Raw genomic sequence first — 27,404 nt, 5'->3', positions numbered from 1 at the left:
ATTTTGTAAACGATTTATACAGGGGCAGGTAGAAAATATTTTCAACTGCAAGGTTTTTTTAGGTTTCAGCAGTTTTTTCGATTTTAAGCATCCAAAATATGCGTCGAATAACGATATCATTTTTTCCTTCAATTAAACTAGAGAATGAATTGCACGATTTTCACCAGAATTAGTTTTTTCATCATTACATGTAAAACGACTATTTAATTATGTAATTATTTTTAGTGCCACCTTAAAAAAAAATATACCTTGCCGAATATTGAGGAGAGGATAATGAAAGAGATTATTTAAATTATCTCAATTTATTATTAATTGTACGAAAGTTCGTACCAACATCAAATTATGTATTATATACAGCTGTATCATATATATATATATTAAAATATTCTATATCTTAATTTTATCGTTGAATGACACTTGATACTTTGAATGAACTGCGTCAATATTATTTTTATTATCGCCAAACTTAATAATCCAACAAATACTGATCAATTTAAATCTGGTTCAACCTAGGGGATGTAATCACCCTTCAAAAATTATATGCATCCCGATAATAAAATTAATATTTGACGCATTTTCAGACTCCGATTCTACATTTTACTTCCAGGTCAGATTTAAATTCTTTACAGCTCAAATGTGGCTCTCTCACCCTAGTACGAAAAGATATTTCTAACGGAAGTAAAAAAAGAATGAAATATTTACACACTTAAGAATCCTTCTGTTATTCCTTCATTAGTGAAGTAAAGAAATAAATAAATTAATACTAACAAAAACACTGGTATAACCTTGTTGTCAAGTAGTACGGTTGAATTTACAGCTTCATATATAAATATATTATATATTTACAATAATTATTTACACTGGGATCAACGACTTCCATAAAATTTTGTGATGTTCAGACAATTCCTTATCACTAATGAATAATTGAAACAAAACTCAATGTACTGGAACGATTGGAAGTATTTAATAGATTATTCTGAATAACCAACAGTAACTGAAATAAACACTGAATGATCTGAGTTACTTCATTTCGAAGGAAACTTATTAATCGAATTGCCCATAAACAGTTTAGGGAATTTATCTCGAAACAAAAACAACTTTTAAGAAGAGAAAGCACAACAAGATAAAATAAAACAAAATAATTCTTAAGCTGACACGATACAGGTGTAACCGTCATATCGATGAAAGAACGATATATTTAACTTAAATTTTGAATCAAACATTAATTCTATCGGAAACGAAAACAAGATGCCGAACAAAAATGAAATAGCTTCTGCTGAAAGAACGAAATAACATAATTCCCGCCTTGGTATAAAGTCGTGTGAACACCTGTTTTCCTAATAATACAAATAATTATTCTTTTAATTCTATCATTATAGAAAAAATAAAAAAGCTTCTACTCTTAAAAGACGAGATCAACTCTTAAACCAATTTTGTACTTTAAATTTATAACATGTATAAACAGTTATATACATGTTCCACAAGTGGCAAGAACTCTAAAATTTTATATACATTTTGAATGGCCAACTATCACTGGTTTAATTTCTCAAGATTGGAGGGTTTGGACGAAGATTCGTCCATGTTACACTCTTGCAAATTTAGTTTTACGTGTCCCAAATGATGTTCGAAAGGCGATTTCATCCAGAATTATAATTGTATCTTCAAAGTAGATTCTGGATTACCCACGTTTAAAACATCCAGTGGAAGTTATAGATAATTTTCTTGAGTCGAAAACGGATTCAACAAATATGTAACAGACTGTTAACTTAGTCGTCCATCCAAACCCCCCAACGAATAAATACATTTGTATATCATATACATTCCAACATAAATTTTGAAATAAATAAATAATAACATCAACAAAACAATAAATATTTCATGCCATTTGTGAAATGTTGTACCAAATTGAAACTAATTCCATAATTCTCCTTATTGGTTAAGGTTATTTACAAAGTTTACATTTCTTACATTATAATCTACAAAAATAAAGCAACTCGGTTAAAAAAAAAAAGAACAAAACGTACTCCTACATATTTCCTCAGTAGTCAGACCATAATATCTTTTAAGCAATTTCATCTTCACTTAAATATATTTAAAAAATAAATCTCCGAAAATAAAACAACTATATACAGTGCTCCCAAATCTCGACGATTCGGAACAAGTCTCGATTGCACACATCCACCTTTTCACATTGAAATTCTAGATTATTCTCAAGTTTCTACGTCATCCGACTATAAATGAGAAGGGGGCGGCGAAGGGTTGCGACCCTCGTACCGACCTTCCTCGTCTGAAAAGAAAAAAAGTAGAGGATGAATTCGGGTGCTGTGCAAATCAAATATTATCATCATGGATATGATCACTTCCGCTCTAGGTACTATTTCATATCGGTCGGAAACACTCTTCGCGTCTGGCCGCGTGCTAACCTCACTTTTGTCAAACTGACGTCAACCTGGAGAAATGTCAGACGTGAATTTTGTCTGCGATTCGATAAACGTCGAAAAATTTACATTTTTCAAGCTTTTTTCGGTCGTTTCCAATCCACTTTCGTTCGGTTCTTCTTCGGTTCTTCGTGATTTGATGACCGGCTGGATACTCCGCAAAAAAGGGAGGCGATTTTCTCGATAACTCCGCGCAACTTCCGACGCGGTAGAAACTCGACCTGGACGTCCACGAAAATTTCAATTTTCCCAGGCTCTTTTGGTCTTCTCCGATCTGGCCCCAGGGTCGTGAGCGTGAGCTGCGAACGGTCCGGTTCGTCGGCTTTCGTCCGGTTTCTTTCGCGGCCGGCGAGACGCAGCGGTTCAAATAAAGCAAATTCCGAATCTTCCCTGTACCGCGATACTAAGGAATACAGTTATGGAACTTACCGATAACAGAGGTGTAACTGATACTCGGATAAATGGGATTATTGAAGGGAGGTACGTAACTGACGCTCTCAGTTTCCGGAAACTCCTTTTCCTCAACCTCTTCCTCCTCTTCTTCTTCGTCGGGGGTGTAAAACAAATGAGGTTTCACTCCTTTCTCCCCGATTTCCGCCTCGTCGTCATCTTCTTCATCTTCTTCGGGGGCCTCCTCAAAGTCCATCACTTCTTCCGCGCTGGACGTCTCCTTATCGTCGACAATCTCTTTTTCGGGAATTTCCGTCATGACTACGTCTTCGGGTTGTCGTTCATCGGTGATTGGGGTGGTTCGTCCGTCGATCGTCTTATCGTCGACGACGGGAGAGTCTCTCTCCTGTTCCGTCATATTTGGCGACAGACCGGGACGGTCGGTCTGCGTCAGGATGGCGTGAAGTCGGGGAGAATTCAATGTGGATTTGTTCACGTCCGAGATTTCGCTGCCGGACGGGGTGGGGTAGCCGGGGCTGTCGAGAATGGTGAAAGATTTGATCAGGGGCGGCGCCGTTAACTCGCTCTTGAAAATTGAATCTCCGGTTATGGCTGGAAATTAAGATTTATCGTCATCAAAGGTTATCAATCGAATCGAAAAAGAAAAGGGTTTTCCAACGAGAACAGAGATTAAATTCCAATCGAAATGCTCAGTTTTACGATCGTATTTACCTGGCTTTTTGGGTTCAACGTCTATGGACAATCCGAATGCCTTCTTCAACCTCAAGCTCTGCATTTCTCTCTGCCTCTCCAGTTCCGTCGGTTCGGAATTGAATGCGGGCACTGGAATTTTACGAATTATGTTAGGATCGTTAATCGGGAATTTTACCAATGAAATTTTACCTTTTGCCGGTAATTCGGTAATCACAGACGTTTCGTCGTCCGAAGACGAGCTCGACGAACTGCTCGGACTGTTAGCCCTCGGACGTGCGGAAGACATCTGAAACGATTCCGAGGAGTTGTTCTCCTCGTTGACGCAGTCTTCCGCGTTGCCCGTCTCTTCGGATTTATCACATACTTCGTTGTTGTTCAGTTTCTTTCGCTGTCGGTATTCTGTTATGGACAACTGAAAAAAAAAAAAAAGAAAAACGTCAAAATAGCACTCAGATCAGTGGATTTGACTTTGTCGCCAAATGAATTTTGACTGAAGGCGAATTTATACAGGGAGAGTCTTTGACTGGTACAAATATTTCAAGAGTAGATTCTCGAGATCAAAATAAACACCTTTTTCCTTCACCATTTTTTCCGAATTTGCTCGGTTTAAAAGATACAGGCTGATGAAAAACCATAAAAAATGTTATTTTGAGTTCTGCCCCACAAACAGTCTTTGTCGAACACAAGATATTACCCACCTCTTCCAGTTTTCTCATTATGACCATTGCGTACCATAAAAGTACCAAAAATTCAAAGAACCCAACTCTTGAAACTAATTTGGACGCTATCCAATGAATATTTGAAATTTTTGTAAAATAAAAGTATTCTTCATATTTTCTCGTATAATGCGCCATTTTCGAGTAAATTGATGTGAAAAATTAAAAAATATCAGTGAAACTCGAAAAATTGGATACTTTGGCTGAATACAACTCTGTTTAAATGATCCACAGTTGTGTAGTGTCACAGATTCAGCTAGTTATTTTGAAGGTAATACTGTTTTCCAGGGTGACATAGCTCACTATGAAAACTAAAAATGGCTATATATTTCTATCAGGGAATCGGAAAAAATGGTATAAGAAAACAGTTTTTCGTTTGGCCTCAAGAATCCACAGTTAATGAATTTGTACGAGTCAAAGACTCACCCTGTATAACAGTAGTGCCTTAAGGTCAAACGATACACTTTTTTCCGATTCGGCCTAGATAAAGAAATATAGCCATTTTAAGTCTTCACAAGGAGCTATGCCATCCCTGGAACTTGACACCAAAGTTTTTCCAAGAATCGAATATAGCATGAAAACAAGCTTGAAAATCAGGCACAAACTCACTTTTTCCATTCCATTTAGTGAACGATAAATGAGTTACCGCAATTTCGTTGGCGATAAATATCGAATATTTCAGTGATTCAGCTTGCAACCACCCATATTAGCCCAGATATTCATCTCAAATCTGAATAGTTTATTATCACTTTTTACCAGAGTCACCAGATTCAAACGTAACCCATTTAACCTTTCATTTTCATATAAAAAAAATAAATATTTCTGTTCAAACGTTGCGAAGTTAACAGAGATCACTATAATGACAAAAAAATCCCCTTCAGAATGACAATCTGAATCAAGACTACATATCTGTAATGTTTCCTGAAACTTTTTAGGGTTCTCAATCCCAATCTCTGGAACAAAATCAATTAAAAAATCGAAATAAACAAATTAGTGCAAGAATTTACGCAGGAGCAAATCGTTTATTTCAATTTTTTAATTGATTTTGTTCCAGAAATTGGGAGTGAAAACCCTTAAAAGTTTCAGGAAATGCAGAATCCTCCAAGAATGAATTTTAATCGATAACATCTGCTATGTGTTATGTTTTAGGTTAAATCTCTCAAACAGAGTTGTATTCAGCCAGAGTACACAATTTCTTGAATTTCATTGATATTTTCACTATTCACCGGATTCAAACATTACCCATTATACGAAAAATTCTCGCATCTTCCAAAATGGTCAAATATTCAACACATTTTTAACAGTCAAAGACTAACCCCGCTTTAAATTCTTCATAATCAACTAACCTTTCGTCTTATCGGGGGAACCTCGGGCTTCCGTTCTTCGAATCCCAGGATGCTGAGGGTCTTCTCGACGGTGCCAACCAGGTGTTCGCTGTTGGCGAAATGGTGATTCCTCAACCTAGGATCCATCAGACATCCGAAAGACAGGGTGTCCGGTCTCTGATTGATCTCCGGCGTCGTCAGGGTCTTGCCGAATTCCTGTTTCATCTCCGCCGCCCTCTCCTTCAAAACGTGATCCGATTCCAGGGTCTCCTTCTGGCTATCGACGCAGTCTTCGTACAGGAGGTGGAAAGAGCGCGGTTCCTGCGAAGGGCCCCCGGCGGCCTCACAGTCCATCCTCTGAAAAGCGAACGGGTTAGAAATTGTAAGGGGCGAAGAGGAAAGGAGTCAATCACCTACATTTTCGGGGGGCACCAAACTCGTGGGGGTCGAGGGTGGGGTGTTGTCGTTTGATATGGATTCTCTCGGTAGACGTCTCTTCTTCGGCGGGGCCACCATGTCGCTGATTGGCGGAGATTCTGTAAAAAAATTATGATTAACGACCCGCGTTTTTATTTCGAGTCATTCTATAGTGCATTCAAATTTATTTCAGCAGTCGGTTGGCCATGAAATAATTTTCTCAAGTTTTTGTAACTAGAACGGAGTAAGGTTGGCACTCATGGAATGCCGTTAATGTCATAACGCCGTTGCCACAACTTATAACAATTTTTATTGCGAAAATGTCGAAAGTGATTGAAAAAAGAAGCAGGGTCTCAGGAAGTGCTATTTAGAATTCAGGTCCGCTCATTCAAATAGTTATACCCTGATATTCTAAAATCCACAATACGTCAGATGGTAGCGAACATATTCAATCTAAGAGAGAATTTATATAATCTTTCATCTAAATCTAAACGACTTATATTTCAGCTGAATATTTCCACAATCAGAAAGATTGTGAATGAAGAGGATGACGAAGAATTTCCTTCTTTTGGGAGACCCAAAAAAGTGGTGGCATTTGAGAATTTTATGTTTGAGTGAATTAATGCGAAAAGTTTACTACAGGATTTTCGATGAATGTCATCGTAGAATAAGTTCCCGAACATTGATTTTTCTATTTTTCATTTGATTTCTCCTATACGTTGTAAATGTCTTAAGGTACCAATAAATATCTAATTATTATTATTATATCAATGTATTAAGATGAACAGCCACAAATATGCGCCAGTTGTCCTGTTAATTGTTTATTCATGTGAAATTTTTGTTCAAAGATGAAGTTCATCTAGACTTGAAACTTCCTTTAATTCCTTTTACTTATATTGATGCAAAATGATTTTTGTTGAAAAATTTAACATTCTTGTAATTATCCGTTAATACCTTCGAGAGATACCCATTCCCAACCACTGCAACATATGCATTTCATCTTCGGGTTAATATTTTCGAAATCTACAACTGATGTAACGTATTCAAACTTTAGCCAAAGAAGATAACGAACATCAACTCTCCTCAAGCTAGTGCATATTATGATATTATACGGATCTCTTGTATTTTTCATGCAAATAACTGGATTTGGTATGCCTTCAATCAGTTTGTATAAACTTCAATTATGTTCGTCACATATTTTCCAAAGAGATTCGACATTGCGATAAAACACGTAATAACAGAAACTTTTACGTAGAAAGGGCAACATAGCGTTGATTTAAAACCCAAAAATGTTTTGACAAGCTTCATAACCCCACATTTTCGTACTATACAGAGTGAAATGTGTCAAATTTCCATGGCCAACCGAGCGCTAAAATAAAAGCGAATGTAGTATAGCGTACCTTGAGGACTGTCGCATTTGTCTTCGCTGATCGCCTGCCTGAGCCATCTTTTTTTAGCGCTTCCCTTGGGGGCGGATTCGCTGGCGACGATCTTCGACGGAGCGTTGAAATTGGCGTTCATCTCGGCTTCCGCGTTCTGGATATGTAACGACAAAGGACTGGAGGTGGCGGTCTGAACGGCTTCCGGCGTCTTGTTGAGCCATTCGTTCATCATGCCCTGAAAAAAATCACAAATTAATCCCGTTTAGAGACACCCTCGACCGAGTTTGGTACCTTCTTGGTTTTCGGAAACTTGAATCCGGACTCCAAGGGTTCGACGGCGGCCTGTACCAGGGAACAGGCCAGAGACAGCGGCGTTTCCGGCGAAGAATGGGCGGAATTCGAATTCGAGTCGTTCTCTCTGATCGGGGATTTGTCTCTCTTGCCGGTTTCGTCTTTGTTGGAGAAAGTTAACAGGAACCCTTCGTGTTTTCCCGATGTACTATCGTCTGGAACAACCGAAAAACGTTCAAGTACCTTCGGAAAATAGATTTTCCCAAAAGGCTTACCTGTTGTTTCATCGGCTTTCTTAGGGTGTATACCGTCGTTCGGGGACAGCATATTCTCGTCTCCGGACGTGAAATACGAATCGCCAGAATTCAATCTGTCCCTTCTCGTCGTGCTGTGTGTGCTCGTCGTCCTCGCTCTCCCTTTCCTTCTGGAAAAGATACTTCTGTTAGTTCGATTTTAAAAAATCGGGGTATGTTACATTACCGTTTCCTCTTTTGCTTAAGATCGGCGGTTTTCTCCTCCTCCTTGCTGTATGGAGACGGTTCGGATTCTCTCCTTTGTACATGTTTCGTTTGTTTGTGTTCTTGCTTTCTCTGATTGGCCTTTTCCATTTGTTCAATGGCCCTCAGGATCGCCTCTAATTTCCTCTCTTCACGACTCAGTTTCTTGTTCTTGCTTTTTTCTGAAAAATAACCTTCAGTAAACGAAAAAATACCAAGAATATCAATAACTTACCTTGTTTTGTAGCAGGCTTCTCATCGTCCTTCTCCTTTTCCCCTTTGTTCTGGGAGGACCTTCTAGTGGAAACGGAAACCGGGCTCTTTTTACACTCGTTCTCCTTCTCCTCTTTCTTCACGTCTTTCTCGTCAGATTCGGACGTTTCATCAGGTACTGGGGAGTCCTTTTCTTCGACCGGAGTCACGGGTCTTTCTTCCTTAACAGGTACCACTTCGGTTTCCTTAACGTCCAGGATTTCTTCCTTCACTTCAATGTCCTCTTCCGTTTTCACGTCGTTTTGGACCTCCTCTTCCATTTTTTCAACCTTGATCTTCACCGGGCTCGGAGAACGGGGAGCGGGCGCTTGCACCGCCGGGGGAGAAGGTTCGCAGACGGGAGCCTCCTCTTTCGGAGCAACGGGCGGCGTTTCAGGTTCGGAGGGCGTCGAGATGGACGCCGTCCTCCTGCCTCTCTTCTTTCTACACCTGCGAAAGTTGAATAAGTCTTAAAACTCTTCTTCTTCTATATACTAAAAGGTCTTGGAACATAGAATAGTTGAAAAACTAGGTGACGGCTACGCGTTATAGGGCGCCCACAGAGCGCCAGCAATCTCGAGCGCAGCGAGCGCACGAAGCCATTTATCGTACCGGGGACGGGCTATGTTTTGTCACAAAGGAACAAATGACTTGGTGTATATACTCTTGCCCACTTTTACAGCCCCAAAATTACCAAAACTTGCTTAAGAAAAAGGTGGAATTTTGGCAATTTCACATTTTTTCGTTTTCGTAGAAGGAAAACCACAGAGACTTTAATCCTGACAATTGTCATATATAAATAATTCACGCAATTTTCATTCGAAACGATCGGAAAATGAATAAAAATAGGTGAAAATCATTTGAATCACGTATTTATAGCCCCAAAAATGATGAATCGGGGTTTCAAGACGATAATTTCTATCCAAATATGTATGGATATGACAAACGTTGAAATTCTCATATCACTGGAAGGAACGAAACTAAACGGGAGAAATCTTATAGTTTTCGAATAAACTTGAGCACCTAGAGATGAGTACATGGGATTTCTATGCATTTCTCCTATAAATGATTTCTTTTTCAGGAGGATTTAGGTCATTTTGAACATCAATTGAATCATTAGAAGCGACAAACTGTCGTAAAAATATGAGATGGTATCGGTGGATGTGGTGGCTTCCAGAACACCCAGCAAACTCGGGAAAAGCAAGAATTGATATCTTCAAGAAATGCCCTTTCCGTTATCGTATAGAACGTCAAGATCGAAACATGAAAAGTCGCCTAAAATAATTTCCGAAAAAGTTCAATTCTGCCGTTGACAGCAAAAGGTAGAAAACAATTTGGATTAGGGAGATGGCACAAAGTCATTTATCGGACCGGGGACTGTCTATGTTTTGTCACGAACCACTGAATTATACTTATTAATCATTTTGAGCTCCTAAAACGACCCAGAAATACCCCAAAAATGCATAAGAAAAAGGTAGAATTTTTGACATTTCTCGAATTCATTTTTCCATTCGGTCTCGGTGTCAAAGGAAACCATCGAAGATCAATTGATTCAGATCATAGAACGGAGTGTTTTACATCGATCGGTTACATAGAACAATGTTTTTGGCCTCGGTATTTTCCAAAATTATGTTTATTCTATATATTTTTTTAAGCGAATCTGTTCAAATAGGCTTACTAGTCGGCTATCGAAAAGAAATTTACTTACACCTCCGCCACTGCCTCTCCGTTCCTTTTCACTGTAGTCTTGTTCACTTTACATTCGGCCGGGTTGCCGCAATAGCAAGAGATCTGAGTGGTACCGATGGCGGCCAAGTCGTGAGATTCGTGTTTTATCGTGATTTCAGCGCATTTTTCGATCCTGAAGATGGCCACTATGAACAGATGCAAAACGCCCTTCTCGATGCAGTGTCTCAGTTCCGCGTTGGGTTTGCAGGAACGTCTCACGAACCTTGCCACGTTTCCATAAGTCCTTGTATCGACACATACCTAGAAAAAACAATCATGATTTCTGTGTCCCCATTCGGGAAGCTTGGCGACTCACCTCTGTGTTATCTTTGTTGAGACGGTAAAAAAACAAGAACGGCCCAGGCCTCTGGGCGTGCTGTCGCGTGTTCAAGTTCCCTCCCGGATTCCGATGTTGAATGCTCAGCATGTATTTACCCCTCAGTTCGATGATCGAAGAGTCGGGCGATACATCTTCGGTAGCTACCAGATATTTCAGATCGGTCAAAGGTAGAGTGTGAACCCTGCACTTGTTCACTGAAGGATCGTACGGTACCGACGTGTCGATGTTCTGAGATCCGTTCACCCTGATGTTGGATATTCGAGCTCGTAGTTCGGGCGAATAGTGATTGGTGACGGCTTCCTCGTAATTCTCGATCCACTGCCTGAGTTGGGGCAGTTGCGTCATCGAGAGAGATTCGCGATTTTCGTCTTCTTCCTTTTTAGTTTGTAACTTACTCTGTGAAACAAACCAGAGATGATCCGACTGCGAAATATTTCGAAAGTTCAATGCTTACCTTTCTTCGTATCAACTTCCTTTCCCGTTTCTTGAAACTCTTTCTTTGCAAGTTCGATTCTTTCAGTTCCTTTTTTTGCTTGGTCAACGGTTTTTCCGTTTTTTTCCTTTGCGTCGTTGGCGTTCTCCCTTTAGTGTTGACTGTATTATTGTTATTTTCTGAAAAAAATGTTTAATATGCTGAAAATTTCAAATGGAACACGTCGACATCGACAACTGTGTGAAAGATCTACTGCTACTCTTTCCAATGGGTGTATGAAGTTTTAATTATTGTCACCTAATAAGAACATGGGTTAATCAGCAAAATACTAACAATAAGACACAATATAATAATCCAATGGAGACACCAACAAAGGGGTAAGGTGAGTCGATGGAGTCCCACTGTTACAATTATGATTGTACTATTGATGATTTCCATTTTTTTTTTTTTGATTTAACATCAGGTATGAGGATTACTAGATAACATTTCTACTAAACTAATTTTACCATCTGCTAGGTGTTAATAGTCACTTTATCTCAATTACATTTCAAACCAACAGAGAAATGAGATCTTCTTAGTATCTCCCCTACAATCCAACATTTTCTTGAAAGCAGTTGAGACATTAATTCAATGAATTCACAGAATGCTGAACCCGAGTCTTGAATACAGGGTGTCCCCCAAGGAGTGCCCATAAGAAGTTCATATATCGGATCTGTTTAAAATTTTGTACGAAAACGTTAGGCAGAGGAAGCTTCCTTTATAAAATATCTAGCGATTTCACGACCCAAAATGACGCGTTTCTCGAATGAAAATCACAGAATTCCGACGACCTCCTAAAAATAATAAGAGGACCACAGATGGTTTATGGCGTAAAAGCGACATACGAAAAAGGGAAATTCTTCTATATCCAGCAACCTTCAATCGATTAACGAGAATCAAACTCTTCTCGACGAACGGTACAACGATTTAAAATTACGTCCCTTCCTATTTTCGAGAGGAAAAATTCGAAAAAAACGTAATATACGAAATTCTGACGTCTTCTATTGCCAACATCAAAACCACAGAGTATAATTAATTCATCATGTTTGACAACTAAACAAGATTCTCAAAGGGAGAGAAGTGAACTTAGGGCATAGACATGGGCGTAACATTCGACGGGGCATTCACGATCGAAATTTCAAACAGATCTCCGTAATCACGAGAGCTCTCGGTGGTCACCCTGTATATAAAAAAAAAACTACTGAACCTATTTCCAACAACGAGTACTGAATGATAATCAGTCAATAATGCATATTGAGCTTGTTAAAATCTGGGAAAAATATCATGAAATGATAAACATAAAAAGGTGAAATTTGGAAGACATTTCAATTTCGATATCAAACTATCACTGCTTTGAAGGATCATTTCTCTGAATTTCTAATAGATATTTTCAAGAAACTAATTCATTTGTATAGATCAAAACTGCATTATAGATGGCGCCCAAGTCAATTACCTCCGCTCTTGACATCTTGTTTGGATCTGTCATAACTGTTGTGATTGTCCCTTACTGTATACAGAAGTGGGAGCTGGGCTTTTCATGTTCAATTTTGGCTGAAATGACCTAAATTGAAACACTCCTCTAGGTAATTTCTTTTATGCAGTCAGATTATCTGCTGAAAATTATCTATTAGAAGTTGACAATCTCCTTCAGATACTGCGTTCTTCGTCCAAATTACAAGAATGAGCAGGATGAATAAATTCTTCTCCATAAAAAACATTGAATTAGTTTTTTTGTTATCTGCAATTCCAGAAGTGTATTCGACAAAGTGTAAATATTCCAATGGTTATCAAAATTTTACTGTCTTTCGAAAATAATTTCCAGGTGAGATGATGACATTTTTTGTGATTTATTATTTTTAGGGAATGAACTTAATGCATGAACCAACGAAGTACCAGGTGTTAGCACTTTCAATTTTTCCGATACAAGTAGTTTCTACCAATAGATTTTTTTTTTCATAAAAAACCATAAATAAAAACCTAAATCAAAAATTCATTTTTCTCATGAATTATCTCAACCAATATACATAGAGCCTGCTCCTCAGTTCCATTGTGGCACCCTTGCTTAGTTCCAATCTGTGGTCTTTCTCCTGCGCCCTCTCTGAACTATAAATTTTGCGTCTAAAAATTTCACTTTTTGGGGTATTTTCAAGACAGGCACTTTGATGCCTAAAATATCAAAGGTACAATACAAATACGATTTTTTCTATACCTTATAAACTTTCCTGCTTTGTATTGTTCAACAGATTGTGCCACAGGAATACAAGAGTTTCAGATGCCTTAGTAGTAGCGAGGCGAGTTCTTGTACTCTGAGCTCACAAAATCCAGGTTTGACAGCCAGTGGAAAAACTTGGAGGTTTGTTAATGCCCCTAAGATTCAGTAGTTTTTTATTTACTGGTTTTAGAGGAGTGGCAGAATTACAATATCACAATAAATCAAAATGTTACCTGATAAAGCTGATGAGATAAAAAAAGAACTCATTAGAAAGAATGTTTGCAAATAAAAACTGACAACCCATTTATGAAATATCTCACTGAATATTTTTCTCCATTAATGAAAAATTACCACACAGAACGAGAAATGATATAAAACTAAATGGAAAAATAGGAATTTTTTACACTTACTCGGATTTTCCGCGTCTGAAGAATCAGTATCCGACGGGATTTCCTTCAACTTGGGATTCTCCTTCATTTTGATGTCTTTTTTGAAATTCTTCATCTCCGGTAGTTGTCTTTCCTTCAGCCACTGCTGTTGGATCATCCTGGCCTTTTGGGGATCGACTGGTTTCGACGGATTACACTTTTCACAAAGATACTCGTCTGGTACCTGTTTATTCTTAACAACGCATTGTACGTGCTGCCACACTTTACATTGATCACATTCCACCATGTAACCATCGTCATGTAAGAAACCGCTGTAAACGGAGAAAGAATTATAATTTATATTGTATAAATCACTAGAATAGTACCCACCATATACATCTAGTCACATAGTCTCCGTAATGATCGTAAAGCTCATCGTTATTGACGGCTTCAGCTTCTGGAGCAGTATCAGTTTCTTCGCCTTCTGTATCGTGTTTTCTATCTGAGCAATCGCTGATATCGGAAGCCGCATCGTCGTCTTGAAGGTTAACCAAAGATGTGCTATTGCTTGGCAACGAAGAAGAGATATTTGTCAAGCTGGAACTTGTGGATATCGTGTTTGAGCAAGAAAGTGTTCTTTCTAGAAAAGATCCACGTTTTAGATCTGATCCAGACGGCAACGGCTCGAGTATCTTACTTCGATCTGGCGGATATTTGTTCTTAGAACTGCCCCCTGGCGAATAAATCAGCATAGTGCCGGTCATACCATTGGGTTGCAATGGATTACTCGTCAGGGGAACAGTCCTAGTGGGAGAATCTGGCGGTAAGGTTGCATTATAGTTGTGATCAAGTAAAACGGCCTGACATATCAAGGATAAAGCGTCCAAACCAGACTTTGACTTATCCTCATATTTCATAGATTCCCTGAAATATTAAATTATATAGCTCCGAAAAATATAGCAAAAGATAATCATTTTGGAAAATGTTGAGTGATTGGGCGAGTTTAAGATGTGAAATGCCAAGATCTGAATTGAAAAAATTGTTTTCAACATGTGTTCTTTATATGCAACAATATTTATTTTATTAAATCAACAATGTGAAAAATACGAAAACCGGTCGAAAAATCACCTTCAAAATATGACATAAAACCATCTGTGACCAACATGCAATCTTCATGTTCTAATGCCGTTAGAATCGAGAAAAAAACCTTGAAATATGCGAAACCGACCCGTCTATGGTCATTTTCAATCGTTTTTCTGAATGATCAATCGGGAATCATCGACGTTAGTCGTATAACGTGAAGTTAGCCCTTGGAATATAAAACATATCTATGTTCCAAGAGTTAGCCGAACAAATTAAATTCTATGGTTACTTTTGATGACAGGTGAAATTTCGAAAATTGTCCATTTTCGCTATTTTTTTGAATAATTCCATTAATCTTCAGTTAAAAATGAAAACTTCGCCATTTTGTCGATAAGTATATGGGAATAAAGAGTAAAACAACCTACTAAAAAAAAATTTTTGAATGACTTTTCAGCAGTCAGACAAAATTTTGACATTTCAGAACGCCCTGACAACTACCAAAATAAGAAAAACGACCCAACCCTCAACTTTTCGCACAAAAAGGTACTACTCACAGTGTTTGCTCTTCGTAAGGTGTAGAATATCTGTTGGGCATTATTTCGTAGCCTTTACTACTCTGGTAGCTGGTGGTAGGTCCAGTTTTATTACCTAGAGTTTCTAAAATTTCAGCTGTCAAGGCTTGATTGAAGGCCAACTGTTTATTAGAATGAGCCGATGGGACACAGCTGTTGTAAAAAGCAGGCGCAGGCTGCTTTAGAGGTTTGTTAAAGCGATTTTGACCGTGTTTGATTTTTTGAGCCTGAACTGCATGTTTTCCGATATAGTTCAACTTGTTTGGAAGCTTAGGAGGCCTTTGAGGTGGTATCGTTCTTAAACCAGAACCTGTTCTCTGGACTTGAGCAGGAATATTCTTTGGCTGTTGAGAATTTAACGGTTTCATACTTGGCTTAGTCATATAATTGTTCATAGGCGGTAAAGTCTTGATTTGGCTCTTATGTGTAGGATACAAGAGTTTAGCTTGCTGCTGAGCCTTTTCCGTGTTCTGTTTTAAGTTACATACTGATTTTTGTTGCTGGCTGTTATTCGCCAATTTATTTATATACTTCGGTTGATTTCCATTAGGACCCAGGACTTTTTGCCTTGGAACTAATCTTTGCTGTTGTTGGGGTTGAGAGTTTGGTTTTGTCATAATTTGATTTGTTGATGGCTGGATATTCGAAGCACTTGTCATAGACGGTACCACTACATTACTCAATATCTTCAATTTACTTCTCTGATTATTAACTGCCTTTCCGCTTGTCGTTGGGATACTAGTCAATACCTGAAAGAGAAATGCGTTATTTTCTTCGTTAAAATCTAGATATTCATCTATATTACTTACGTTAGTTTGAGAAAAACTATTAGCAGTTAGAAATTTGTGTCCTTGTTGTACGTCAGATACGGAAGAATCTGAACAAGTATTTTTCACAAAAACATTGTGAGCTCTGTTTTCTATTATCGTGGACACATTCTGTGTACTCACAGAACAATTGGTATTGTCCAAAGGTTTGTTTTCGACATTTTGGGATTGAGGAGGAGTCATTTTCACAACAGTAACTGGGGTATTAAGTAATGTTATGGTTGGTGTCTTCCCGACTGCATTTGTTACAGTCAAAGATTGATTATTCACTAACGAGAAGTGTGGTGCACTAGAAACCCCTGATGTTACACATATTGTCTTCAATACTGTCAAAGGGCCTCCAGCGGAGTTTAGAACTGTTATCACTGGGGGATTCGATATTTTTTGTAAAACTGGAGTAACATTTCCAACAACTGATGTTTGATTCGAGACTAATAGCTTGGTAACAGTCTTTTTATTGAAAAATTGCTGATGCTGAGTATCATTTAATTCAATTGGACTAGATATTGGAGTAGTCGCTGTTGTCAGTATTGGAGCATTTTCATTTGGGGATTTTTCAGACAGTTGTATTGCAGATGATGTGCTCACCTGACTGGTGAGCACATTATTACCATCTGAAAAACAAAAATATTCATTCACACCTTCAACTTTATTCAAGTAGTCAATAATGAATTAGTTGAAACAATTTCTTACCTATACATAAACTCATGTTTTTAACATTTTGTGGATATATAAATAAATTGGTGGAAGAACCACCAACGCATTGGTTTAATTCGAATTGTGATGCCAGTTCTGCGAAGTTTACTGAAAAAAAAATTTATGGTTAGTGCAACAATTTGATTGATGTGAAGGAAAATTTGCAAGCTCGAGTATTCTTTACCTCTTCTTTTTAAATTCATACTATTTATTTTACACGCAAACAGTATATTTCTTGCAAAAGGTTTAAAAAAATAAGTGCACAACTTACAACTTATTTTAGGTTATACTATCAACCATCATCATAGAACTAGAGAGTTTAATAAACATCCACAACACTTATGAAATAATTAAGATATTTCCGATAGAAAATATAATTCTTCATGAAATTAACATAACTTTTCTGCCTACTTTGATATAATTCCACAATAAAAACGGCGGAAATTCAGCAAAGCTACACAATTAATTTTGTTTATAAAACGACTGCGCGAAATTCCGCTGACGCGCACGCGTGTTACTAACACATATATAGGAGGCCCATGAAAGGAGAACAAGCATATTAACTGCAATGCATCGTATCTTTGGGACGAGGAGCTAAATGCTCATACCCGTACCGACGTTGCCACGTCTGTCGTCTACTTTTTAAGCCACAGAACATTTGAAAACTGTCAACTGTTCATCTCTGACAGCCTGTCAACTCATTTCACATGTCTTATTTATTTTTATTTTGTTATCAGAGACCGTTTATTATTTACATTTTTCATTAATATTCTTTGTGAAATTGTGGTAATAGTTATATCAGAAAATCTGTATTGAATAGATGACCAATGCAACACAAATAACAGGGTTGCAATCACTTACAACATGACTAACAACAAGAAGTTTTGAGCGGAACGTTAAATTAAACTGATATATCTACATATAACAACATAAGGGTCCTGTAACGTTCCTCGAACAACTGAAGAACATTAGAATCATTACTTGGAAGACTGAACCTGGTCGAAAGATCCTCTCGGTCAAAACAAAGATTTGGACCATTATAGGCCCCTCCAACCTTCTAGCCTCACAAAAATTGTGGAGGCAAGCAAAAGCGTCATTACAAGTAAAACTCCTCACTTGACGAATATTTTCGTTGTTCCAAGGTATAAAAGAGTGGTATTTTACTTCATCTAGAACTCTAAGAATATTTATTTGGCAATCTGTAATAGATGAATAGATATATGAAAAGTAAGTTGATATTAAACTTTTGATATGATAACTATCATCATCATATATCAAGATTTCTGAATTAACTATAAATTTTCTTTCAGTGAATACAAAGAGTACCTAATTTATTGAAATTTTGAAAACAAATCAAGAAGTGGCGGATTTTATTCCCAGAAGATAAGCCAGATGTACGAAAGCATTCAGAGCGTAGCAGCCTACAAATACTTTATAATTAGCCTTTTACCTAGGTTACTCTATAAAATATTTGGAACAAAATATTCGAGGAAAGTGTTTCACAAAAGGGTTAGCACAGATGAATTGATGTATATTTAGAGAAGGAAATAATGACCAACCTGTAATAAAATACTGATATGAGGGTTGTGAAACTCTGGATCCATATGGAATGCGTCTGGTAGACCATTGTTCCTGGCCTTTATTTCTACAGCGTTTGTACGGGTAAAAAGAGATGGAATGAATATTTTCTCAAAATGTAAATACGTAATATTATGTAATTTAGTTGTATTAAATATTCTTGAAAAGATGCACTGCTTCATTGAAAAGGTGTATTCATTATAGGTATATATAAAACAGGAACACTATAGTAGTAGTAATAAACTTTATTGAAACAATGTTTCCAAGGGTTAACAACTCAGGTCTTCCTGCCCAGGAACACTATAAAAATATAATCGATACAAAATAGAACTAGTTAGAAAAACAGCATAAATATAATGAGTATAAATAATAATATAACTAGTATAAGTCAGCTCTCCTAATAATAGCAGTTTTGTTGTCTCCTCGTCAAGTAATTTAAGTGAAGCTTCTTATGCAGAAATACAGAAATTTCTTCCGGAATAGGAACAAAACTTAACACTGTTTCCTCGGCCTCCACATCCAACAACACAACGAGAAAATGGCATAATTATTCACCTCCTGCTAAAATACTGTGTGACTTTCCCAAGATATTGAATACTTTCATTACCATTACTGGCATTAATAACGCACATTTAACACTAAAGAATGACTAGGATTAACACCACCATCAAATTAAAAACAAAAATAATGCATTTCAATGTACGTATTTTAACTAAAAGTAAAATAATATTCCAAATTATGTGTTATTTTTGCCCACACAACACCTCACAATTTTATTTTGACATCTATCTGACAGCTGGTTGAAGTTTCAGTACCGAAGTTGACAGTTTCAGAATGAGAGGTAGACGTGGCAACGTCGGTACGGATATGAGCATTTAGCTCCTCGTATCTTTGGGGCAATAGTGACATTACGAAGTATCGATTGTTCTGTTCTTGTGGGCGTTTACGAAACTATTTAAAATAATAGTGAATTTAAAAATCTACTGCCCTACAAAAAATTCTAATGCAAAGAAAGGAAACGAAAGGAACTATGAAACCTTTTCTCACATAAAATTCGGCTGGAAATTTGCATCCTTGTTATGTAACATAATAAACAAATAGGTAATTCGAAGTACAAATTTTACACGACTTTTCAGAACAGATTATGGATATTTACTATTACAATGCTTTTTTCTATAACGTCATGAGATTCCGAATTAGGAAAAACGAAAAAGATCATAAAAAATGAAGAGGGAAATATTAATTCACCGTGCTTCAAAGATGAACCAAAACGTTGAGCAAACGTTTTCATACCAAACATTCTCTTAAACTTGGTTTCTACTAAATATACGTGATCTGATAAAAATAGATCCGAGAATCGAATTATTCAGTTTAAGAATATCGAGAACTTTTTCACGTATCCGTTAAAGCGATATCCATTTAGAATATTGGCAAATATGGACATCAACAAAATGAAATATATGTCGGGGAATAAACGTCGTATATATGATTTCAGTGATTGTACTAGCATTTCCTAAAGAGAAAAATCATTGGAAAATGCAATTTACATGAAAGCTGAGCAGATGGATTTTGTTTTCAGAAGGTTTCTAATCATTGAAACAATGTAAAACGGAATGGTTTAGATGATTTTTATTTTTTTAACCGGAATGAATTAGTGGTTCATATACACCGCGATGTTTCGAGTACCTTATTAGAATGACTCTCATGCTCATTAAGGGATATATAATGTTTTTTAAGTCTTTTGAAGTCAAAGTATGAAAAATTTGCAGAAATTCCGTCAAAATAGAAAATTGAAATGAGAATTTACCTTAAAATGACATCGAATGAAGGAAAGTTTCCAATCACCGATGTAAACAGTAACATTTCCCATAAAAGTATGGAAAGGTAACTGGAATTTCATCCTCCATTATGCAGAAACGAATAATTCGTAATATTCTCACTCAATTCACCCCTATTCAGCGTTATAACTACATTAATTCTTCACTAATCACCGATATCCATTTGAAAACAGACATCTAAACTAAATATGGCAGCCATATTCAATGCAAAACAAAGGAAACGTAGCTAAGAATCTCGTTCGATAATCTCGAACCCATATCCGTTTTCCTGTTCAGAGCTTCTATCACAATAAAAAGATGTCGCTTTCCACTTTATCGCTTCTTTTTCTTTGATAGAATTTATGCTGTTGTTGAAGAGGTGAATAAATAATTATTGAAAACTGTTAAATCAAGCAACGAATTGAATATTAAACTTTTCAATTAAATTTTAATCATACAAAATTAGAAAATGTTCTGGCAATGATAATAATAAAATATTAGTTTTCATCCATTTAGGCTTATTTACAATTGTTTCAACGCCTATCAATCGAAGTGTTATTATTAAATTATTGTTCCCTTAATTCCTCTGAAGTACCTGCTATACACAAATGATCTTAATATGCTGCCCTTAACAGCTTGCCGATACTCAATACGTGCAATAAACCTGTCAAAGATTATCTTGGTTTAGGTGTTTATTGTGAAGAGCAATAAACACCTAAACGGTAAAGTTGGGTTGGCTATATTATTCGTGATGATTATCTGTGAAGAGAACCGTTTGAAAAGCATTAGGCTCAATTTCAGACTCCTAGTCCCTACTCAAAGGTGTTAATTACCCCATTACTCCAAAATACTACCTTTTGCCTTTATGATGGAAATGAGTTCCTAGAAGTTATTCAATTATTATAGATTTTGCTTATGCTTACCCTCCATAGTTCTGCTTTTCAGTCCTTCGCCATATTTTCATTGTTTAGTATTCTGTGGTTGTAGCAATCTCCAGTTTCCTAAACTTGAAAATTCCTACATCTGCCCCGTCTCCTTTCCACTACTCTCATTCTATCAAAAAGTAACAAACTGTTGTTACCTTTCCCTGTGGGAATTTTTTATACATCAAAAATCTCTTCTTTCATTGATAAAATCCATTTGAAATCGATCATAGACGAATAATCTATTAGTTTTTCTATGAAATCGATCGAATCATCGAGTGGAGTTGCATGATGTGGGAGCATGTTCCACAACTCTGATATCTCAGCCCGGATTCATCAGATTTTTTTAACGACCGCTACTTCGAAAAATTTGACATGGTTTTTCTTTATATTAATGTTTTCAGGAAATTTTTAGGCGTTACATCCCGTTCGAGGATTAGTTCTGAAAACACGTGGCACATAACATTTTAAACTTAAATCTGTGGGCGTTGCTAGGATACGATTAGTTGACAGTGTCGAATGCACGAAAATATAAATTTAATAATTTTAGAAAAGAAACAGGGATCGATGAAAACATTTCTGAGAAAATGCTGGCTGTTGCTGGAAAGAATTCATTGATTCATAAAACTGAAACAGAATCTCCAAATTCTAAGGGTATCGGCTCATCAAATGTCGCTCCTAAATGCAAAAATATTGATATTGGTGTGAATGAAAGGATACATCAGCCAGCTTCAAATAATTTGAGTACCAGAGAAAAGGTCCAAAGGCTCATAGATTGCATGAAAAAAAGAAAAGAAACGAAGCCTGTCTCAGGAAAAAATGAGGAAAGCTCTCTTAAATCAAGAGGAGCATCATTCCAGAATCGTTTCTCAGCACAAAAAAAGATAATTGAAATGCAGAGATCTAGACTGATGGAACAGGAAAAAATAATCAATGAGCTTAAAATGGGAATATTATCAAAAGATGATATCCATAAGAATGATAAGTACGATATAAGTGAACTATTCCAGGATTGTAGGATTAAATTATTAGGGAAGGTTCCCCTAGAATATATTCCAAAAAACCAGGATCTTTTCGTGAAAACTCAGACTGTTCCTAAAATAATTCAAGAGTTGGAAAAACGAGCCTTGGAGAGAATGCAATATAGAGAAATTATTAAAGAAAGAAAAAAAATGTTGGAGGAAACTAGGAAACAACTGCAAGAGGAAAATCTGAGGAAGAAACATCAAATGGAAGAAGAGGAACGATTGAGACACCTAGAAATGCTAAACGAGAGGCATAGAAAAGAACAGGAAAAGATGAAATTGAGAAAAATAAACAAGGAAATATTTATGAAAAATATGAATAGGGCAGTACAGTTTCACGACAAAAAAATTCTAATAAAAATATTCTACATCTGGAAATATGAATATATCTCTTCCCTAAGTAAGCTGCAGATGAGCGAGGATTATTTCAAGAAAAAAGTTTTAAAAAAACATTTTATGATACTGTTAGAACTAGTTCATTACAAATATTCACTGAAATGTGTAATGGCGGACAGCTTTCAAAGGAATAAATTGCTCAGAAGGAGTTTTCGAAGTTTTAAAGAGGTATAGTGATATAATTTAATAGAGCTCGTTTCACAAATTAATCAGCACTATCACTAAACACTATTCTATTAAATCTGATTTTAAATAACGCACGTTTCCGCCTGTAACTTGAAATCGACATGTTGGTTCGTTTAGTCTAGTGAAAGTTTAAATATGAGTTGGCAGGTTTGTTTTTGTCCGAAATGAAGCGGATGTGATCTATACGATTATAGATACGCGATCTGATTATAGTACAAATCACTTAAGTTTGAATAACATGGTTTCAAGTTAAAACCAGCACCAGCAGACTTAAACTTGCTTAAACCTAGCACATGCGTTTATTTTCTATGGTCTAATGCCTAGGTCATTTACGTTTATCCACAGAATACTTATAATTTTCTTCTTTTTTTAAGAATAGTTATGTAGCTTTCACACAAATTTTGTGGAGGGTACCCCCATATTTAATGGCGTACTATGGAGGACCAAAAATATCTCTTTTCCTTGGCTAGCATTAAGTTTGCTTGCTAATTAATGTATGTACTACAGAAATACTATATATCTGTAGTACATGTACTACTACAAACACAATACACATGAAATATTGGAAGATAATATATCTTCTTCTATTGGTATTCTAAAGTTTCAGCTTGTTATAAAATTTTGTCTCTGTTAATAAATTGAACGGCCACAAGTATTTTAATGAGAAATTAATATAATTCTGATTTTCTAAATATGATTCAGGAAAACTATAAAAAAACAACATTTTTGGAGAATCTTTATTTTTCAAATTCCATTGTTGATGAAAATACATTTATCAGGTCAAATGGTGGAAAATACTTAAGATGGAATTTCATACACACTTGCGCTCATCAAAGCTGGCTGTGATATGCCTAAACTACATTTCACATCCAGATGATGAGCCCAAAGATGTACAAAAAAAAAAAGGTTAAAATCGATAGTAACGTTCCCAAGTAACACTCACCAAAGCTGGCTGTGATACGGATAAAAAATCTATCGTTTCACAACCAGTTTGATGTGTGCAACTGGAACATTTCAGTTATCGAAAGTGCTGGAATAAAATGGTAGTTAATAAATACAAAACACGAAGAGAAAACGAAATTGACAGATGAATAAAATGAAGTCGTGATTTTATACACACGTGCGCTCATCAAAGCTGGCTGTGATATGCTGAAACTACATTCCACATCCAGATGATGAGCCCAAGGATGTACATACTGTACATTTCCTGCCTCTCGATGAGATGCGAGATCGAAACTCTCATCAAAGCTGGCTGTGATATGATATAAAAGACATTTCACAACCTGTTGATGAGTGCCTCAACCCCCCCAATACGACCTGAAAGATTAAATTGTAAATACTTTCATTATTCCAGAACCGCATCGAAGGAATACGGTCATGGCAGGTGGCAGAAGATTTTAACGATTTTAGAATAGAACGAACATTTTTCAAGTGTCTATACAGCTTCACTTCCAAGGAAAAAATCCTCAGAGACATCAAAAATCAACAGGCCAATTATCATTACAGGAGGAAACTACTATTTTACTCTTTTTTCCACTGGAAGTCTCTGCCAATAGTTTTGAAAATGGAGAAAGTGAAGGAAGAGCGAAAACAGAAGTGGAGAAAAAAAGTACTTGAAATTTTACCCGATTTTTGTCCATCTGAAATGTAATTATCGATTTTGTGTAATTTTAAATTTTGTACGCTTGTATATTTGAATAAAACAATCTTTATTTAAACTGATTTGAATAAATAACAGAATAGAAGATTTAGGCATCAACATAATCGTCAAAAGAGTAATCTTCGTCGTTTGACTGTAATCCTACTTTTTTCATATGATCAGAGAGTGTTGTAGCGACTTTTTCAGCACGATTTCTCTTTTTCTTTTCTTTCTTGAATTTCAGTTTCACCAGTTTGTTCAGTTTTAGGTTTCCCTCTAGTTCCATTTCTTCATCTTTTTTTTGTTTTTCAGATGTTTTTTTCTTTTTCTTTTTGATTTGTATCACTTTATCGTCCAGCTGTAAATGAAAAATGTGATTGAAGACAGTTTTTTAGATGGTTCGTTTTAAACAAGTCGATTTGAATATAAAAGTTTACTTACCACTGGTCTACCATCTTCCTCCATTTTCTCATTCTCTGCCTGAATGAAGGCCATACTCTGAGCAAGAAAGCCTTTTCCTGTATCTCCTGGTTCAGTGAAATTCGTTTCCATTAATTCCAAACTGTCTATATCGAACTCTTTAGCTTCTTTTGACAATATTGCAGCACTAATATGTACATCTGAAGAATCCTCAGGTGGTAGTGTATGATACTTAATTTTTCCACTGCAATAAACAAAGTTAAGATATGTCAATTACCAAGCAGCAGATTTCAAACAAACCTATTCCAATCAGTCAGTAGCCCTTTTGCTGCAACCTCCAAATCGGGAATGCCGCCTTTCCTAAACTTACCATACCTGATGGCTTTCAAACTCAAAAATTCCTGTAAAGACAAGCCTATTAGTTCAATTAATATAATCTCATCGATTCCTAAATCTTACCTCAGGTGTATTGTATTCCAAAATATCATACAACTCCATCATTACATTCTTGGGAAATTTCTGGAGTAGAACTTTAGCAGGTGTGATAGGATCTTCTAGTGACGACACTTTAATTGCATTCTTTAAAGGGGCCGTTGAATCAGATCCTGATGCAAAAACTATACCAGGACAGTCAAGAAGGACAATTTTGGAGTCTAACTGTACATGCTGAATCGTTCTGAAAATAAAAAAGAATTCCAAAACCATAGAAACTAACACCAAAAATGTCAAATTAAGATTCCCCAACATTTTGAATACTCACTTGGTTACACCAGGAACAGCCCCTACATTACAAGCCTTCGACCTTTTCATACTATTAATTACCGAGCTCTTCCCTACATTTGGGAGCCCTACAACTCCAACCTTGATAGAAGTCTTGATGTCCTTATTTCGACAATAATTTGCCAAGCAATGCATCAATAACTCTGCACCTACACATGCAGATCCTTGTGTTCCTTTTTGATTTTTTGACATTTTTCTATGACCTAACCTCCTACTTTGATTTTGCGTTGAAGCTTTGAATGGGACAACGGCATAACTCTTTTTTAGATAGTTAACCCACTTATCTAATATTTCTCTTGGAATCAAATCTGAAATAGTTTGGAATATAACTCAACGTTTCACTGGTTTCCATCTTAACATTGCAAGTCTGCTCTTAAAATAGCTGAAAATGACGACTTGCAATATTCCCCAATGGTCAATATAAAAATATGAGATGTACCATTTTTTCCCTTTTCAGATCTGATGGGTTCGATAATACATACATAAAAACCATTATTTTGGTCCTTAAAGTGAAAGGTAATTAATAAATTGCTAATAAGAAAGCTTTTTTGGCTAAGAAGTTTGTAGAACAAACAGAGCCTAAGAGTTAAATTTCAAGATTATACTATAAACATGAAGATTATATGAGCTACCAAGTTCGAAATAAATGCAACTCACCCGCTTTGTTCAGGACGAGAAGCAATTTCTTGTCGCCTACAGCGTTGCGTACTGCTTCCTCCACATGTGCATTTTTAGTACCTAAAGGATCACGTGCATCAAGTACTTCTAAAATAACATCTGCTGCTTCAATAACTTTAGCAAATTCTTTGTGGAACTGTTTAAAAGACTGATCAAGTTTTTGATTCTTCCCCTCAGATTTGCCGTTTGTTACTGATTGTTCATGTAATTTAGCTTGCACTTCTGCTCTGTTCATCTGAGAAGAATAATCCATTCAGTTCAGTGTTTCAACATGTGAAGTTTATTAACTTACCATGCTTTCCAGGGTTTCTGCAGATTTCTCCAATTGTTTCAGCTCTTGTTTCTGTTTTAAAGCTTCAGCTCTTTTCTTTTCTAATTCTTCGGCTTTTTGTCTCTTCATTTCTTCTACTTCTTTCAATATATCTTCTTTGAAAGGGCATATATTGGGAACCTGGATAATTTTTTTTTTACCTTTATTCGGATTTTTCTTAGCCTCTTTTCGCAATTTTCTATTATGTTCTCTGACTTTCTTCTCAATTTTATATCTTTGACGAGCAGGCTGCCTTTTCGAGGGTTTTTCTTAAACATTAGAATACTCATGTTATAAATCGAAGTTACCAAAGCCAAGCGCGTGAAAATAAAACGCATTCCAGCATCCCAAGAAATATTAAATCAATCATAAATAAGATGAACTAAGGAAATACTTACTCAGTTTGAATTTGGCCATTTTCGGATATTAGTTTAACACATTAACTACTATTCACAGTTGAATTATTTACACGTGAAAAATATCAAGCACTCCTTGCATCAACATAACCTTAGTACATTCCAAAATGGAGGCTACCGCGTCCTTTTCATCGACCCCTTAACAGCGTTGCCAGACCATTCCCCACAAACGAATAAAGTTTTATTTATCAATTTATTTTTTACAATAAATTTCACAAAATTTGGCAATATAGAAATTTATTATGAAATAATTACTTATTACCGTTTTTCACTAGAAATTCAGGAGATGTATTCGAACACTTCATATATTATTATTATATACCCAAATGAATATTTTCTGAGCTCGAGTAATCGGAATAATGGATATATCTTTATGTGATTCTTTAACTCATCATTGAATTTCCAAAATATAATAATATGTACGTATTATTTCGATCAATAGAAATTCACATTCCACATTCCACATTCCTCCAATTTTGGGGAGCGTCAAGTTGAGACATGTGAACAAGAATATAA

At 36.3% G+C, this 27,404-nt stretch overlaps 3 protein-coding genes across 7 annotated transcripts; 1 reads left to right on the top strand and 2 right to left on the bottom strand.

Annotated features, from left to right (window-relative positions):
• Nucleotides 1-286: 286 nt before the first annotated feature.
• LOC123314454 lies at nucleotides 287-20,352 on the bottom strand. 5 transcript variants are annotated; one of them, XM_044899758.1, is made up of 21 exons: nucleotides 20,106-20,351; nucleotides 16,718-16,828; nucleotides 16,007-16,638; nucleotides 15,180-15,946; nucleotides 14,240-14,466; nucleotides 13,933-14,182; nucleotides 13,585-13,874; nucleotides 10,945-11,102; nucleotides 10,467-10,886; nucleotides 10,131-10,411; nucleotides 8,406-8,872; nucleotides 8,154-8,352; nucleotides 7,949-8,097; nucleotides 7,674-7,888; nucleotides 7,401-7,617; nucleotides 6,001-6,119; nucleotides 5,605-5,940; nucleotides 3,732-3,954; nucleotides 3,561-3,671; nucleotides 2,868-3,440; nucleotides 287-2,287 (listed from the first exon to the last, which is right to left on the bottom strand). In XM_044899758.1, exons 2-21 carry the CDS (start codon nucleotides 16,731-16,733, stop codon nucleotides 2,232-2,234), a joined length of 5,706 nt encoding a protein of 1,901 aa, XP_044755693.1. In that variant the 5' UTR covers nucleotides 16,734-16,828; nucleotides 20,106-20,351; the 3' UTR covers nucleotides 287-2,231. The 5 variants fall into 5 exon arrangements, with proteins under 5 accessions (XP_044755693.1, XP_044755689.1, XP_044755691.1 ...); XM_044899754.1 differs by having other exon boundaries at nucleotides 13,933-14,466; XM_044899756.1 differs by having other exon boundaries at nucleotides 7,949-8,094; nucleotides 13,933-14,466.
• A 1,206-nt stretch (nucleotides 20,353-21,558) lies between these two features.
• Nucleotides 21,559-24,367, top strand: LOC123313735 (coiled-coil domain-containing protein 191). Its single transcript, XM_044898723.1, has 2 exons — nucleotides 21,559-22,627; nucleotides 24,000-24,367. The coding sequence occupies exons 1-2, from the start codon at nucleotides 21,626-21,628 to the stop codon at nucleotides 24,294-24,296; spliced, it is 1,299 nt and encodes a 432-aa protein (XP_044754658.1). The 5' UTR covers nucleotides 21,559-21,625; the 3' UTR covers nucleotides 24,297-24,367.
• LOC123313734 (guanine nucleotide-binding protein-like 3 homolog) lies at nucleotides 24,336-27,031 on the bottom strand. The gene is made up of 8 exons (XM_044898722.1): nucleotides 26,871-27,031; nucleotides 26,455-26,741; nucleotides 26,142-26,397; nucleotides 25,465-25,792; nucleotides 25,164-25,380; nucleotides 25,005-25,105; nucleotides 24,726-24,948; nucleotides 24,336-24,642 (listed from the first exon to the last, which is right to left on the bottom strand). The coding sequence occupies exons 1-8, from the start codon at nucleotides 26,887-26,889 to the stop codon at nucleotides 24,394-24,396; spliced, it is 1,680 nt and encodes a 559-aa protein (XP_044754657.1). The 5' UTR covers nucleotides 26,890-27,031; the 3' UTR covers nucleotides 24,336-24,393.
• Nucleotides 27,032-27,404: the final 373 nt, after the last annotated feature.

This window comes from Coccinella septempunctata, chromosome 5, assembly GCF_907165205.1.
Source record: "Coccinella septempunctata chromosome 5, icCocSept1.1, whole genome shotgun sequence".
Taxonomy (NCBI): domain Eukaryota; kingdom Metazoa; phylum Arthropoda; class Insecta; order Coleoptera; family Coccinellidae; genus Coccinella; species Coccinella septempunctata.
Note: the sequence above shows the minus strand (reverse complement) of the source record. Positions and strands in the feature narration are given on the sequence as shown.